The sequence below is a fragment of the Thermobia domestica genome, chromosome 8, assembly GCF_964235325.1.
Source record: "Thermobia domestica chromosome 8, izTheDome1.hap1.1, whole genome shotgun sequence".
Classification (NCBI taxonomy): domain Eukaryota; kingdom Metazoa; phylum Arthropoda; class Insecta; order Zygentoma; family Lepismatidae; genus Thermobia; species Thermobia domestica.
Window position 1 is genome coordinate 138,004,348 of NC_137461.1, and position 18,892 is coordinate 138,023,239.

Here is an 18,892-nt window from a genome sequence, read left to right on the forward strand (position 1 = left end):
TTTGTGTGTTCTGGAGCGATGAAAATAAGTTCAATGTATTTTCTTCCGATGGGTTTAGATATTTTCGACGATCAATCAATTCAAGAAACAATCTTCGGTTTCAAGTTCCCACTGTTAAGCATGGCTGCGGGCACGTCATGTTATGGGGATGCTTTACTCGTTCGGATGTTGGTTCGGTAGTGTCTGTTGAAGGAACTATGAGTCGTTCCTAATATTATGACATCCTGAAAATGTACATATTGTCCCATGCTAAACATAAAATGGGTCGAAACTGGACTTTTCAGCAGGACAATAACCCGAAGTACCTCTGTTCATATCCGAAACTTTTTGAAAAACAAGAAGGTGAGGATACTTACGTGGCCAGCAAAAGTCCAGACCTAAATCCGATCGAGCATCTGTGGAAAGAAGTAGACCGAAGGCTGAGGCTACAAAAATTTTCCAGCCGGGATCAAATATTGCATTATTTGATAGAAGAATGAGGAAAATACCCGTGAATCGCTTGGCCGTTTTCGCTCACTCCATACCATCATGCTGCGCGGCAGTAAATAGGGCAAGAGGTTACGCAACCAAGTATTAAGTGTCATTTGCAGTTATTCACATTGTTTAGATAAGTTATTCGGGACCAGGCCGAGTTCCAAGTTTTTTGTAGAAATGCCTATGATCTTGCCAGTTATGAAAGAAAATGTTATTTATTTTGTGGTAATAGCGTATTTACTGGTTACTCAGGCGCCATTACAGTTTTAAAGCATTTTGTTTAATAAAGTTTGTAATCTCATGGACATGTGTTTGTCAAAATACATATTGTCGCTATTGTATATATTCTACATCCTTAACTTTATCCAGTAGTTTGTTTTCGTTACTGTTCTAGCACGAACTATTTCACTGTAGACTAACATTTAGTTTGACAAATATTATTCAAGCTTGTTAACGTTAACATCACTCGTGTCATTAAACAAAATTTCAAAAATATCTATCAGTATTTCAACAAGAAACACTGAACTAATCTAACGCCCACTTTCTTTGTCACTATTTTTGGAGAAAAGACATGGTAAAAAGTTACGTGAAGATGCTCTTCTGAAAAATGAATATATCCTACGATGTGGTGGAGGATGTGGAAGGAAATTTCACATTGAATGTAAAAATATTACCGTTAGTAAATTTAGAAACAAACAGTGCAACCAAACGAGGATGGAAAAGTATTACGCTAAGTTTTCGTCCTTTTACTACTGTCCATCGACTCGACCGCATGTAGAATCAAGTATCAATCAATGTTATGTCTATACGGCAGACCATAAGAATTAGGACACTAGTATGATTATTTTTTTTACAATCCCGTAGGAAGTAGCAAAGTTTAGGGGCTAGCATAAAGTTTAAAAGAATGGGAAACGTACTTTTAATCCGAAATTTAAGACGTTAATATGCTGGGTTTATGAAATAGGCCTATCCATAGAATCATTAGATATGTCAATGAACATTCTATAGAGAGAATAAACTGCGACTTTTCTTAATGTCAAGAAGTCAGAAGAAAAGTATTCCACATTACTGCTTACATTTTTGATGGCTTTCGCTTTTCAATCTAATCAGACCATGATTTCAAAAAGAGTTTAAACGAGCTGAACGAGCGAGCCAATATCAAACTCGACTCGACTTGAAACTCGACCTCAAAAACAGTGACTCGACTCGAGAAAATTAGCTTCGACTCGGCTCGGAACTCGACTCTAATCCGAGTCGAGTTGAGTTTTAGCTCGACTCATTCCCATCCCTACAGAGCTGCCAACTGACAGTGGTATTATGTATGCCTAACTCGTCTGCAATGACACGAACGTGTTTCTGAGGGTCTGCTTCTACGGTATTTCAGAGAAGTTTATCCGGACATTATATCGGTCAGTTCCCACGGAGCTCATTTTGCAATGCGGTGTCACCGAAACGAAATCGTCCATCCGCCGTTCCTGGCCGAAATGCATCATTAATGGTTTATGCGGATTTCTGTATACCTAGGTAGAATGTTCCATTTTGAATTGGCAAAGACAGCAACGCACTGTCTCCCGACTTTTCTTAATGTCAAGAAGTCAGATTCTTGACATAGGGCCTGATTGAATATTAACTTGCGTGATCACTACACAGTATTTGCGATTAGTTTGCTACAAACTACAATAAATATAATTTGCGATGTGAATATTTATTTCCACATAAAGTAAATTCGCGGACCAAGAGAAGAATTTTGCGTTGCACTGTGATCGCAAAATTCGGAAGACACGATATTTAGTCGTCCCAAAGACTCTGTCGTGAATATATGTTATTGTTGGGAAGTAAATGTTTCGAGTTTAATTACATGTTGAAAGATGAGCCATGAACAAAAAACAAGAAAAAGTCAGCATGTTGTGGAAAGGATCTACTTTTATAAGAATAACAAGAGCATTCAGAGAATATAGCTAACAGCTAAGTAGCTGAGTTCTTTACTCACCTTTAACACATTTTTCTACTTTAAAACATTTTTATTTTGGATCTTTTGAGTATTGATACAATTTTTATTGATGTGTAGTTTAAGCAGAATATATTCGACGCCAGTCTCAGCATCCTTTATGTATCTAACAACTCAAGAGTTTAAACATATCACTTTAATACAGGCAGTGTCGAACTCATGTTTGTGCCATTTTGGTTGCAGTTAATACTGTAACTATTGAAATTATTTTATACAATTTGATGCAATTTGTATTACGTTGGCTGCCGACATGGATTCATATCCGTAACAAGAAATAACATCTTTTATAGATGTTTAAAGAAGAGAAAGAAAGTATGACAAATACGTAAATGGAGTCATGAACAAATTGTATATAAAATAAAGTTATGTGGTTGAGTGGGAATCAAGATGGCGGCCGAACAGATTAGCACATGCGTACTCTCACTTTCTTCAGTTTTTCACTTTTTAAACAATTTTACTTTTAGATATTGTTAGTTTGATACAATCTTGAAGATACCTAGAACAATTCATATCTGTCCGGGCGCCTCTATCCCCCGTCATTTTTTTACAATTTTTAGTGCTAGCAATTTTACTTAGTACCGGCTGTTTGACATCATGACCGGAACATTTTGATTGCAGCTCATATTGTAACTTTTAAATCAATTTCAATATCGAAACAACTTTATAGTTATAAAATTTATACAGTTTTATTGCTGCGATTTAACAATCAGCACGCGAAATAGTAGAATAGAATAGAATAGAATATTTCGTGAAGAATCCTAGAGTGGAGAACCGCTGCTGGAGGCTTTGACTGGTATAGTCAGTCTCAAAATTGATTTTAAGTAATTCTTAAGTGGTTTATAATTTTAATATTCCAAACTTTTCCGCCATACACTTTGGAATTCCGGTACACAGCGGTTGAAACCAGTGATTTAATCTGTAATTGACCTAGAACTGATGGTGAGTGTCCAAATGTCTTTTAATGTAATCTACGAAACTATTAAAGTACCTACAATAATATAAGCAACAGTGCACTGATTATTATGTTACATAACTGTTATGTATTCATTGGAAAATATAAAAACAGAAAAAAAGTAATACTTTATCAAGGTCAAGGTGATAATGAAAGAGCTAGTGTACGTAAAAGAAAACTTACCATATGAGAGATAGCATTTTTGCATATGTATATTATTAATATGTTGGCGGTCACGTTGTTAAGAACATGACTTCCCATATGTGAGCAAAGTTTAACAATCAGCAAGGCTTAGAAAAAGAATTGCATAGCATAAGAGTCAACAAGGAAGTGACTATTCTTTTTTATATATAATCATGTGTAACAATAAAATACAAGTACTTATATTTCCGCGCCCTTCATTTTATTTTTTAAATAATCACAAGTACATGCGATTGGAAAGCTTATTTAATCTTTGATCAAACTTATCTTGCTGGTGGACCTTCACGAACCTTACTACGTATATGAAATATCATATATTATGGTATTTCAGGCCGTTGTTTCCCGAGATATGGGGCATCAAAGTTCGAATTAGAAATTATTCAAATTTTTGCAAAATAATAATCTACGTGAACAATGAAACTCATCCGATTTTAATAGGCATGCTGATAGAAATTGACAAACATTTATTTATTTACATGTATAGTTTCAGAAACAGAACGTTTGCCATTTTAGACAAAAACATGTAACAACAGTTACCAAAGCAGAATTAAGCAAGAAACATGAAACAACAGTAATATAAAAAATAACAAAATACCAAGAAAAAAATAACAAATATTTACATAACAATATGTAGACAACTAAATACAACTTAATTTTGTACGAAGCGGATCAGAAACTTCTTTCAGGGCTAAAGATGCCTAAGATATGTTGAAGTTTGTTGGAAACAGTAGAAAACCTGTACATGAGCGATCTTTGGATTATTGCAAGTTCCGGAACGTAGAATAGATTCGCATTCCGTGTTGTACGAACGGACACTCTGAAATTAAGTTTGGGAAGTAGAGGATGGAAGTTTAATTTTCCATTTGATATTTTATGTGGAAACAAAATATCAGAGTACTACGAGAGTGTACGGTGCTATATTGAATGTTGTCATGATACCTTCATTAGTTGACTTACGTAGCTCTGGGATTCTGTGACGAACAATGGCTAAAAAAAGGAGTAGAAAACAGTGTCAAGCTTATGTTAGAAAGATGCGTGGGGCAAACCATAAACTTAAGAGAAGAGCAGTATTGTACTACAGAAGAAATAATGACCTTGGAATAAGTAACTAGCGCCGTCAAATTTTGAATTTCCCGAAGTCTACAACATTCGTAACTTCGAATAGATTTTATTGCAACAATAGCAATATGTTCATTGAAAGTAAACTGTCATCAAATATAACACCAAGATCATTATGCGCCTGAATATTTTGAACAATTGTGTTATCAACAATGTAATCTTGCTCAATACAACTTTTCTTGAGAGATATTGTAAGAGAAGTGTATTTATTAGAATTGTTTCAAAAGCCAAGTTTCACATCAAAAGCAAGCTGTAACAGATCTTTGTGAGTATTAATGCAATCTTTGTAGAGATTTCACTGAAGAGATTGCAATTGTCAACAAACAGGAGAAGTTTACTACATGTGGTTTAAAAATTAACGGAAAGGTCATCTATGAATAAGAGGGAAAATAAAGGATCAAGAACACTTCTTTGTGGAACACTAGTTTTTACTGAGAGGAAGGCTACTATCACCACAAATGAGTAGTTCTCCATCGGAGAAATAGTTAGCAACGAGCTTTTGATAACGCGTCATGTATATCAAACCTGCAGGCTAATTTGTTGAAAACAAGTAAGTAATTTATGGAATCAAATGTTTTGCTTATGACCAAATATATTACGTCCAATTGCATATTATTTAATTTTTTTAGACTGGATATAGAATGTTATCGTGAGCAGGCCGCATTTTCGCGGATCCCAAGAGTTTCAGATATCCTCTGATCTTATTGGCTGATACAGATAGGACATCAAGAGTCATGACCTTTAGATTGCGGAAAGTAAAAGTCATCTGCTGTCGGCCCTTATAGCCGAGCTTGCTAGCGCAACATACTACTAAAGAAAATCGTTTTTGGCGTGGGTTCAAACCCTGCCCAAGGAAAGGTTTTTTATTTGTTTAAATTTTCATAGCACTTTTATGATTAAAATAAGCTTGCAGTTTTACTATACGGATCCATAGTAAAAGAAGAAGAAGAAGTAGTAGTAGTGGTAGTAGTAGGAACGGGTTAGAAGCCCCGCAGGGATTGGTTTGGTTCTGTTCTCTTGCCCAAATTTTTCTGTACATTTTACATGATCAACTTCAAACAGCTGGCTAGGGTAGCGCGCGAAAAGTAATACAGGGTAGCGCTCGAATACTGAAACTTTTGGGATCGGCGTAAATGCGAACAGCCCTTTAGTTCCCAAATTATGTGCCATCAAGTTAGGGTTTGGATTTCTGAAATTCTTGCAAACAAAAATAACTAGAACAACAATACATGGAATCAACTTGTTATTTATTAATTTGATACGTAAGACAGTAAATAGAAGATTCTGCTGTAAATACAATGTTTATGTATAATAATGAACGACTTCTTCCCCGTAATAGAGTAAGTTACTAATCAACGAAACGTTATTAATACAAATTTGCTCAAATGCTCTATCAGATGATGATACAATATGTTTTTTTTTAAAGTTTGCAAACAACTTTGATTAATCTATACTAATAAATTATACAACACATTTATAAAATTTAATATAAATAGTTGTGTTTAGAGTTAATTAAGTGAGATCCCAGCCCCCGCCAAGTGAACCTTGTGGTGGACAAATACCGTGCTCGTGGGTTTTCTCGGGGTTCTCCCGTTTCCTCCCACTTTCTTCATTCCACCATTTCACTCATCTCTCATAATCACCGTCTCCTTTAGCCTAACCGGCATAACCGTGGGACGTAAAACTCAAAGATTTCATTTCATTTCATTTAATTAGGTGAGTATATAGTTAAGGGACTCGAAGGCTCATTCTCACTAAAACAAAACTTGTGGCCTGGATTGTTTTTATTACTTCCCTAAGATTCTCTTGATATTATCCTTCAACTTACTTCTTGATCTACCGAAAGTCTTTCATCTAGGTTTCACGACTAAAACTCTAAGCATCTAGTGCATATTACCAATGTAAGTAATGTTTGTTGTGCGTCTTACACGACCTTATTATACGTGTGATATTTGGGACATTTACTACTATGAAATTCGGAGTTACGTAGCTTTCTAACTTCCTTGCTTTGTTAATCTCTTTCCGTGCCAAAAATTTCTATGCAAACTTTGATTTCAACCACATTTCTTCTATATGCATCGGCAACCAAATTTTGCATCCATACAGCAAGACGAAGTGAATTATGATTTTGTAAAGTTTTACTTATCTTCCATATCAACAGAGAAGATAAAATGTTTCAGTACAAGTAATAACACTATTCCTCGCTATTAATCTAGTTTTCTTATTCCTTCCTTCGTCCTTCTTCGTTAATACGACACTTGAATATATAAATTTACTCGTCTCCTCTTTTGTTTTATTATTATTATTATTATTATTATTATTATTGATTTTAGTATTACTGTGGATACTGTTTCGGGTTGTTTCTATGCATTTCGTGTTATCCATTTTACATTGAGACCGATTTGTTTACAGCGCCACCAGAACGATATCACGATCTATTTTTACTAACTCTATATCGTTTCTATTACAGCTATATCCTCTTTGTACACAGGAAGTAGGTTCAATGTAGTCACCAACGATGTTATATTGTTTTGTTTCTTTGCTAGTTCTAGTCTTCCCGCTGGTCTAGTGACCAACGCGATCATTTAGCCTCGGTGTTTGAAACATACGCTAAACTCGAATCAACCAATATTGTTGCTTAAAATAAGTTAAACGTAAGTTTTTATTTTTATTTTACTGTAATACAAAGTATATTTTATTTTACTGCAATCAAAGGTAGAAAGAAACTAATGAAAAAGAATCAACTTACTGAAAGGAACTCTAGATTGCTCATAAGTTCAATCCCACAGAAATAGAAGCCTGTAATTCGGTCCAATCCAATCGAATCAAGTTTATTATCTTCCTCTTCGATTATCTTGAAAAATTTCTTTTCTTTTTCTTTCTTTTTTTTTACTTATTTTCTAACCAATATCATAAGCACCCACTCACATGACACGTCCAACGAACATTTAAGTCAACATTTTTAACAAATTCCTCACTCTTGAACAGGGGCTATGATCCAATTGTGGATTGGTGACCCTATATATATATATATATATAGGCCCCTATATCAACTATGAGGAATTTCTTGAGATCATTTTTATTTTAGATTGCAATAGTAGGAAAGAAGCACAAACAAGATTTAATTACTAAAAATCTAATATTTTTCTTTCTTTATTTTTAACGTATTCTGGGGGAAAAGTGAGAAAATTCGCTGAACGAAACAAACTAATAGCAAAAATATAGATAATGTAAAAGATAATAAGCTGAGTTTCAATTTTTTGAACAATGTCTTCACTTTTTCTATTTGCTAATTATAATTTTCAGCCGGAGGGCAAATTGCCGGTGATGGTTTGGTTCCATGGAGGCTCATTTTACCTTCGATCAGCTCAAGACTTTAGTCCACTGTACTTCATGGAAAGAGATGTAATCTTGGTCGTTCCTCAATATAGACTAGGACCACTTGGTATGATAGTTTTAATCACTTATTTTTTCTTACAGTAAACTAAATTAATAGTCTTACATATTCATAATAGTGCATAACAAAAGTAAGATAACCATACAATTTTACTAAGTTGGATTTTATCAAATAGATAATTGAGCTATCGAGTTTATAACAACGAACAAATATGTTATATTATTTAGCACTGCTTAATTTGTTATATTAATTTAATCTGGATTCTAGAGTAGCAGGTTAACTGCTTCACAGCACCTAAACGGAATACATATCGAACTAAATTTTAGTTGGAAATCTCTACCAAACGACGCTTATCTTGTTTTTTTATGGTTTCAGAAAAAAACTGTCAGAATTTTGCGATGTTTGATAACTTTGCACCCTTTAAAATATGTGAGGAAATCTCTATGCAACAATAAAATATCGTATTCGGCATGTTCAGTCTGAGTTGCAAGTTTTTGGTGATCACTTTTAAATACGTACTATCTATAAGATGAAACACCAGCACCAGTTTGTAGTGTCAGCTGATCTAATATCCATTGTTTTATTTCGTCATATTTAGGAATTAGTCTACATTTCCTGTACAAATATACTTTACTGTCGTTTTGAGCCCCAAGTGTGCGTGGACTACAGTCCCATACGATAGGGATTTAAATACCAAAATTTGAGCTACGAAAGATCTTGTTCCGCTATCATAGGATGCTGAATCCACAGCAAAAACTAATTATCTCTATTTTTCTAACAATTTTTGCTCTATCACCTGTTACCAGACAGACCGGCAAAAGTAGTAATTTTATATAAGACTTTCCATACTTATCCATAGCACAATTTGCACGTCTAAAAAATGCGCTAACAACTTTCACTATTGGAAATATGTAAATAGATGCTTTTTCTGGATTATAATGCATAGTAACTGACAGACTGAAGTGTGTTGTTGTGTTTTCCATCTATGAGTTTAACTTGAGTGGATTTCAGTGTAAATTTCTTTATTTTAGCAATATCTCCTCTTCATATTAGTTACAACACAAAGAAAAAATCATTTAATGCCCTCATGGCTTCATACACTTCATGCTGTATATTTTGGTATACCTAAGAGTCAAAAAAAAAAAAAAAAATCGCATGTAAATTCATAGGGGTAGATCCATAAAAATGAATTAACGAATCCCATATCTCAAAATATCATAATTTGTTTCAAATATTGAGAGAAATTCCTATATGAATGAAATGTTTAGATTTACTTTTAAAACCTCACATGTCCATTCTTACAAAATTTTTCGGAAGACACGAAAAATTTATCCTTCTGATATAAGAAACACTATTTTGGAGCACTGAAATTTTCATATGTAATTTATTAGTATACATAGGCGCTGCTAATACAATAGGAGTTACTTTAATCAGTCACGTTTCGATATCTATAGCAAAATTAGTATAAATCGATAGGCCGCACTTCAAAATAGGCTTTGCTAACGCTCTCGTCTTTGGTGCGAACGGTCCCGGATTCGGTTCCCGGTGAGGACACTAGGTCGAAAAAGTGTAAAAATGTTTTCAGGACAGCTATTCTGACTGAAGTTTTTCTGGGATTTCCTCATTCACATCAGATAAATGCCGGGATGGTACCTAATATACAGGTCCCAGGCCGCTTTCTTCCTTTCCCAATCCTATCTTCCTTCCCTTTCCTCGGATAGTGTGACCGCCGAGAGACTTCATCCCTCATACATGACGGGCTAACATGGTTATAGACGCCGAAAGCCCAGAAATCTAATCCTTAACCCCTTTAGGGTCCTGGCATTTTGGGCTATTTTTTAGACTTTCAGTCAAGCAGCTACTGCATCGTCACTATTTATCCTAGGATCATGGTTCATACCTCGTTCTCTTCAGAATAGAGCTGGCTTTCAAATGGTATCACTTGCATGCCCATACCATATACCAGAAGCGGGAAAAAATGTCAAAGTGAAAATTTCGGAGGGAAAATTTTTTTCTCGAACTTTGGCACCCCTGGACCCCCCTGTGTGATCGTAGCCATCTAAAAAAATCTGATAAATAGTACTTGGTATACTGAATGTGTGTGCCAAATTTCAAGTTTTTATCTTGAATAGTAAGGGCGAGAGAATTTGTACCAAAAATTCCCACAATGCCACAAATTACCATAAAACACTATGATCTCAGGGAAAAAAATTCCTGAGACATCCCTAATTACCCTAGGACTATAATTCGCCAATCATTCTCTTCAGAATAGAACTGTCTTTCAGGCAGTACCATTCACATGTCTTCATCATGTATCTAAGGCGGGAAATTCCTGAAAAAAGGGATTTTTGGGGCAAAATTTCCCTTTTTTCAACTTTTGCCCCTCTGGACCCCCTGTTTTTACGCAGAAATCGGAAAAAACTTCTGGTAAATACTACTCGGTGGACTGAATGTTTGTGCAAAATTTCAATCTTCTACGTGAAAAAATAGGCCCACCAGAAAAAATTTCCCTACCATGCCCCACTTTTACCCTATACAGAAGTATATTTGGATAAAAATTCACTGAGACGGCCCTAATTACCCTAGAATAATAATTCGACCGTCGTTCTCTTCAGAATGGAACTGCCTTTCAGACGGTATGACTCACGTGGTCCTATCATGTATGTGAGGCGGGAAAATGACGACAAACGGGATTTTTGGGGTAAAAAAATCCCTTTTTTAACCCTTTGCCCCTCTGGTTCCCCCCTGTTTTAACACTGACATCGGAACAAAAAATCTGGTAAATACTACTCGGTGGACTGAATGTTTGTGCAAAATTTCAATCTTCTACGTTCAAAAATAAGCCCACCAAAAAATATATATACCGACAATGCCCCATTTTTCCCTATATAGAAGTATATTTTTTAAAAATTCCTGAGACATCCCTAATTACCCTAGGATAATAATTCGACCATCGTTCTCTTCAGAATGAAACTGCCTTTCAGACGGTATGACTCACGTGGTCCTATCATGTATGTAAGGCGGGAAAATTATGAAAAACGGGATTTTGGGGGTAAAAAAATCCCTTTTTTACCCCTTTGCCCCTCTGGTTCCCCTTTGTTTTAGCACTGACATCGGAACAAAAAATCTGGTAAATACTACTCGGTGGACTGAATGTTTGTGCAAAATTTCAATCTTCTACGTAGAAAAATAAGCCCGCCAAAAATATTGAACATAGGCTTAGAAAATGAGAAAATAAATTTTTGACTTATGACGTCATCACCTCCTATGTCTGGACGCAGGACGGTCTGAAACCATACGTAATATCTTCTACAAGGCCTCTGAACTTGAAAAAAAAAACCGGACGAAAAAGCTCAAATAGAAGAGAAATAACGCAATGTACCATGAAAAACGCGTATGGTACAAATTGTACCATAGGATCCCAAAAGGGTTAAAAATAGGCTTCTAAGGACAGGGTCCTGAAAAATATTATAGTGAATTAGTACGAGTTTCCAACTGTTTTATAAAATCGATAGTTTAGAGAAGTGCTTATTATGTTATGTGAAAAATATGAAATCAGTGATAATAACTGTAGTATATAAGAATACAATATGCACTTTTCATGTGATTTTTTTCACTAAAATATGCAATTTTAATTGAAAATCGTAAAATAGGTAATCAAAATAATGTTTTATCTGAATAATCATTCTAAGCACTTCAACCATGGTTAAAATTGCTTGTTAGGATTATGTACTACGAAGTATTTTCTATAACATTTCTGCATGTCTTTAGAAGTGTGGAAAGAAATAAGCATTTTACTTAGAAGTAAGGTCTCTATAAATGACAGAGTATATAAAAATCTCAGAGTAAATGGAAATTCAAATTAAGAATTTAAATCAAGTAATGACTAGCCGTGTGTCATGACCAAAATCATCTGAAATAATTGTAAACTAATTTCATAGTTGTTTACGTAAATTATAAATTGTTATTTGTCACAGTGAATATTAACAAAGCTTGAGCTACCAAATCTAATAATCTAATTATGGCTTAAATTATCTTTATTGTAAACTGATTGCAGGGTTCCTTTGTTTTGACACGGACGAAGTTCCTGGAAATGCAGGTCTTTGGGACATGGTTGAAGCACTGAGATGGACCAACAAGTACATAAAATATTTTGGTGGAGATGAAAATTCAATCACTATATTTGGTCAAAGCGCAGGAGCTGCTGCTTGTGAATTCCTTAAATTTTACCAACCAGCACAACGTAAGTATTATAGAAAAAAACTAAGCACGAGTTCATTTTGTTTAAAGATGTATTTTGAGAAGGAAGTAATTATTAAAGAAGAGCTTTAAGTATTTTACACTTTTACACGTAACGACATGAAATATTGCCAGATAATGAACTGAAAACATTTATTAATTTACTGCCCTTTGAATGAAAAATGACCCGTTCTTGCATTACTACAGCATTAGGTGCCAGTGCTAACTGTGACGATGTGCAGGTCTCTTTCTGTTTACTTAGCTCGTTAAATTCCACATTCATGAGAGAACTGCTCACGCTATTTCCGTAGCGGATGTCACAAATGAAATATAATTAAATTTCATCATGATTTACATGGGAGAAAGTGGTTTATTCTAGGGGAATGACAACATAATTTCTAAAAAGTAAGTTTATTACATAACTAAAAGTGTAATATACAACAATATATAATTGAATGATTTAACAAGAGTAATTTGATATCTGATAGTTCATTGATAGTTAGGTACATTAATATAGATTGATTAACAGGCTAGATATTCAAATATTTAAGTTATTGGAGATGGAAGACGAAATACGAATATGCGACTTCAGTTCTCAACCTTGAAAGTTTTACGATAGATTGACAAATCATTTTATAGTACTGCATGACATCTCTTAACTTGAAATTAATAATGCAACAAGTGCTCGTACATACCTTGCAGTAGAAGTCTTCTAACACTTAGCAACTTGATAACCGACGTCCCGAATTGCTGGATCTCGAAGCTCCAAATCTCCGAATCTCTGCGTCTCTGAGTGTCCGAATTAATCATTGAGACCTTGAGGTCCCTTTTTATTATTTTACGAGGGACACACCCAAACCTCATATCAGTCAATACATCGCTTTTCGTCAGATCCACAAATATGGAAACTTATTGCTCTTTTGCATTCTGATTGGCTATTAGCAAGGAACCGCACCCAGGATAAATGGCGTGATACACTTGTACACACGTGGACAGCGTGACTGTTACCGCCGGAAGATTTCAATGACATGATTTCTAGACTTATCCACATCTATCTATGACTTGTCCATAGATCCTTAACTATTAACCAAATTTCCGCATTTAATGCGGGGTCACGTTGTCAAAATCGTGATATTGTATCCTGTTAGTAACCAAGCATAACCTTCAACAAGTAAACATCCTACGAAATTTGCGCAGTAAAAGCAACTACAGTCACCTTCGAGGTTTTGCGTATTTCCTTTCTCTGTTGCTAGCTTGTGACAAGCTAAAAGAGAAAACTGTTTTGTAAAATGCACATTAATCCAAAATAGCCTTTTTCAATTCCTTCAATAAAGAGCAATGTAACCATATTTTTGGACCCAGCGTCACACTAACCCATAGTCTTCACGGAAAAATCACAGTACGTTTGCTTCTTTTGTTATTTCTCATATCTGTATGTTCCCTTCTAAAGAGATTATGATACTGGAAGAGATAGTAGTCAGTGGTAGATATCGGGGGAACACTGTGACCGAGAACATTGCAACATCAGACCACCATGTCTGTCCACCATTGTTGAATGCTTTCGGACAAATTTGCGGTGCACTTCATGAAATTCAACACTGTAACGTTCTGCATTGATTATTTCACCTCACCTGTCAAGGATATGATGGATCACTCCGTCATACCAGAAACAAAATCGCCCTTTTATGGGTGGAGAGGTGGTATAGAAAATCGTCCTGGACATTGATCACGACCCAATCATTGTCCTGACAGTATACGATTGTTATAGTAGAACCATTTTTTTTTTTCATCTGAAGTGACAATCCGATGCAGGAAACTTTCCAGGGTATTCATTACGCTCAGAGAATTACACACCTCCAGATGATTATTCTTGTTGGCTGTTTAAGATTTTGTGGCAGTCTTGAGCCAACGTTTTCACCTTACCACTTGCACAAAGCTGTAGGGATGGGCACGAACGAGATCAGGCGAGTTTTCTTTGAAACTCGACTCGACTTTAAACAGACATCTTTGAGCTCGACTCGAGAACTCGACTCGAAAAAATTCCTGTAACTCGACTCGAATTCTGGTCGAGTTTCGAGCCGAAACGAGCCAAATTCTGTGTGTAGTTTCAAGTACTCTCTTCAAGCATCCTATATAATTATCAATGATGCTACTACTACTACTATTAGGCCTACTATTACTACTACTATTATTATTACTAATTATTATTATTATTAGTAGTAGTATAACAACACAAACATGAAAGATAAACGGTTGTATCTGAATACTAAAAACTAGTTGACGACTGACCTCGGTAGTCGAGAACAGTTACGGCGCTACAGGGGGAAGACCGCCACCCCAATATTTTTTCTCGCACCTTCACCCCATTTTCCTATGTACAATCGGTGAATAATTATAATAATAATTTGTGCAACCGATACTAATAATATTCAAAGCAAAACAAGTGTGGTTGCCTCGCTTCCCCAAAATTTTTCATGCCTCTCCTCTTGCCCCGCTAATATTACGAGTCTAACGCCGCCACTGGTCGAGAAGTCTTCAGGAGGTAAGGAAATCGTTCGCGAGGTTCTAGATTTGAGTTCCAGAGCAACAAGTGTTCGGACTCGAGCAAAAAGTTGTTAGAAGTTAATGGACACCGACCAAACATCCTCAAAACTGCTCGGCCCAGGTTTAGGGTTGTGAATGGCTCGAGCGGATCTGCCTCAGTTCATTCACTATCGAGCCGAACCGAGAAGTGAGTCGAGCTAACAGCTCACCCGATCCAGCCGGCTCGAACCGATGACTCACTTGAGCTGAACCGAAATGAGCTGATGGTTCACCGCAGCCGAGCGGGCTCGAGCAATTGTCTCAATTAAGCCGAGTCGAACCAAGCCGGTTGACTTGTTTCAACAAGCCGGTTGACATCACTACCCGAGTTGGGCTTCTGCTTGGGCTCAAAAATTTGACCGTGTAAGTCTCTGCCTTGATTGTAAGAACTGCAGGCCTATATTCTTGTACTGGTGCTCAAGATATTTGAGGCTGTCTCGTTATACAAATCTATTGTCGTCTCGTTATCGAGTCGAGACGAGATGCGAGCAGAGTTCTCTCTCGCGAGCAATACTAAAAGTGTTCCACATTACTGCTTACATTTTTCATGTCTTTTGCTTTCCAATCTAATCAGATCATGATTTCAAAACGAGTTAAAACGAGCTGAACGAGCGAGCCAATATCAAACTCGACTCGACTCGAAACTCGATCTCAAAAACAGTGACTCGAATTGAGAAAATTACCTTCACTAAATGTAGCTGTCACTAAATTATTGTTGTTCCTGATACTTAACTAGAACTTTCTGTAGCAAATAGTACTACTATATGCTCACCATGTACTTTCTACCAAGAAAAAATGAATATACAATTTCACAATTGAAATTAAGTGAAATTTGAGAATGAGTTTTTTCGAAAGTGTAATTTGACAATATTTTATAGCATATGAAAACAAGTGTTGCTTTGACATGAATTATTTCGTTGCTTGACAATAACATTGTTTTAGCAAAAGTATCAATGCATTTGAGCATATGAGTCATCATTTTCTCCAGTTCTCTGTTAGTAAACAAATGGTAATACTAAGCACTATCTATATTATAAAATTGAAAGTGACTATGTTTGTGACTCTTAACACTTTAACCGAAACATGAGTCTCTGAGACCCAGTGGTAAATTTTAAAACACAATGATGGCACCCCTGGTTGCTCGTGAATGTTTAAGTTTATTTGGTTCTTTTATTTTATCCTTTCATATACCATCTATATAAAAAAAAAAACTTAAATATATTTCAAAGTAAATATAACACAAAATTAACTTATAGATCTGAGATCTTGTGTTTCTCATAACGTTTCTGAAACTCATGTTTCATAATCTCTTGAACCACCCGACCGATCTTAATCAAATTTTCAACATAGATGAGGTTTGAGCATAGGATGTTTTTTTTTTTATCGTTTCACCTTGACAGTGCAATTTGGGGCGGGGGAAGGGAAAGATATTTAAAAATGATTGGAAATGACCGACACTAGTGTTAAATCCATAGCTTTTGAAATCGCTGAGACGAACATTGACATTTCTGATGCCGTTTAAATCCAAATTCAGTTTTTTATGACCCAAATGAAACCATTCTCCCCGTGTGAAGAACGAGTATTTTATTAGTACTCTTTGAATAGTAAACATGTCGTACAGAGTATGCTCTTGAGGTGAGTCACATCGTTAAGATTTAAATTTTATTGCTACGATCTAAGAGAAGAAGGTTTACCTATTATACTGTACTATGCTTTACTGAAGCTTTACATATATACTTTTTGTTGAAGTTTTATGAACCTTTCTTCCCTTAGCTTATAGCGTTAAAATATATTTTTTACCGATATAACTTTTCTTAAGAGTGAGATATTATGTCACTTATTAAAGTATATTCTAAAGAGATACTCTCCTTCATATTCTTTGAATAAACAGATTATGACATTTAAAGTGTATTTGAAAAGTAGACTTTCAAATACTGTAGATTGAAAGTTGTCAAGAAGGAAGCAGCTGTAGCACTAACATTTGTTCACGAATAGCAGTTGCATAACTTACAGAATTTGCATGTTTTTACATACGTACTTGTCCTCTAAAACATGATCTATTACGGTATAACACTTCGAAACTATTAATTTCGTGTGTGCGTCTATGGATCCTGAAAATTTATAAAATATGATTCTGCCTTCCTTTAGCACTTTAGTTTATTTACTCCATCTGGCAAGATGAAAACCTTTTCAAGATGGTAAAGAAAATTACAACTTGCAATTTTATAAATCTATAACTAGAATAGTAAAAGTTACGCATAGTCGTCAAAAATTGTCCTTCATTAGATTCTTATTTTATGTAAAACTTGGGAACCAAATATCTACACACCACAATATTTTAGAAGCTTGTAAAGTAGATCAAGATTTACCACCATGCTAAGTTTAATCCTGGTCAGATGAATTCTGTTGAACTTGTATGATATGTAATGTCATTGTCGTCCTTTCTCAGGGAAAAATCATATGGACAAGAGGAAAGTATTGTAATTTCGTATCAGAATTGTTAAATTTCACTTAAAATACTATATTTTATTAAAATTTATTTTCTGATCTTTTTTCCGTTTCTTCCCTCTTAACAGCCCTATTTCATCGTATGATTACACAAAGTGGCTCAGCACTAGCTGATTGGGCCTTGGATAAAAATCCTGTACCTTCTAGCATTAATATTGCAGCGCTTGCTGGATGTGAGCCTAATTCCTTTAATGAAGATGGTTCGCCTAATATAACTGAAATTACAATTTGCATGCAGCATAATGCATCATCCCATGACATAATTTACGCATTCAAGGAATATCAGGTAGGTGGTAGTTAATTTAAAATAAAACATTTTTATATATTATATTTCTTATGCAATGTATGGACGAATCCAAAGTGCAGTCCCAAATGCAATTCACTTTCCTGCAATGTAGGCAATCCAAAAAAACAGAGTCGTAGGGACGGTAGAGAATTAAAAAGGTGTTGGAGCAAACCACAAATTTGTTACAAATATATCAGTATGGCAAATTGCTAATAAGGGAAGAAAATACATTGTTAAGAATGACGATTTTATTATCTTCAGAGAAATGGATGACAAAAACTTACAAAATTATCTTATTTAAACAGTTCAAACAAGTTGAATGGTAAGAAATAGATGTCAGAGGAAAGGAGTTTCTCTCCATTTTCCATAATAATAATAATAATAATAATAATAATAATAATAATAATAATAATAATAATAATAATAATAATAATAATAATAATCTCGTAGAAAAGAAAATTGTTACAGAATGTAAAGGTTTAATATAAAAGCCTAACAACAAAAAATCCACACAAAACGAAAAGAGAGAAAAACACAGAATGAGAGACACCATTGGCTTAGCAGACTTGCAGGCCTCCCATGCAAGATAAAAAGATGGGACCCTAATTGTAAGCGCAATTGTTATAATAATAATAATAATAATAATAATAATAATAATAATAATAATAATAATAATAATAGTCTCAATATCGTTATTATTGAAAACTTGTTTCCTTTTCAAATCTCTGATTCTGCCTAAGAGCATGTCTGCAAATAGAGATCATGTGTGCACTTTTTGTCAATGAGCGGTCTCACAGGCCAAATGGGATAGAAATCTCCAAGAGAGAGAAAAACTAAAACACTTCCTTATGATAAATTCTAGGTCAAAGTTCGATTTACTTGCTTTTTACAGTACTTTCTTGTACCTTTTTTTTGGGGGGGGGGGGGGAACAAAAACGTTCTGACGGCTAAGAAATTACAGTATATAACGTTGCAAATTTGCAAATGGATTTATTTACATTGCAATTTGTGGTAATACAGAAATAATCATTAGAAAACATTATTGTAAAAATTAATATTTATTTCCTCATCCATCGCAAGTCTTAGGGCCCCCCACCATACCTTAGCCCCCCGAACATCGATATC

At 35.0% G+C, this 18,892-nt stretch overlaps 1 protein-coding gene across 1 annotated transcript in view; it reads left to right on the forward strand.

Annotated features, from left to right (window-relative positions):
* The window catches only part of LOC145693240 (juvenile hormone esterase-like), a 78,714-nt gene that overhangs the window by 24,768 nt on the left and 35,054 nt on the right, over window positions 1–18,892 (forward strand). Inside the window, exons 3-5 of the mRNA XM_081769047.1 lie at window positions 8,061–8,199; window positions 12,209–12,394; window positions 17,550–17,767. Of these exons, the coding sequence (XP_081625173.1) occupies window positions 8,061–8,199; window positions 12,209–12,394; window positions 17,550–17,767 (543 nt within the window). The remainder of the gene's footprint in view (window positions 1–8,060; window positions 8,200–12,208; window positions 12,395–17,549; window positions 17,768–18,892) is intronic.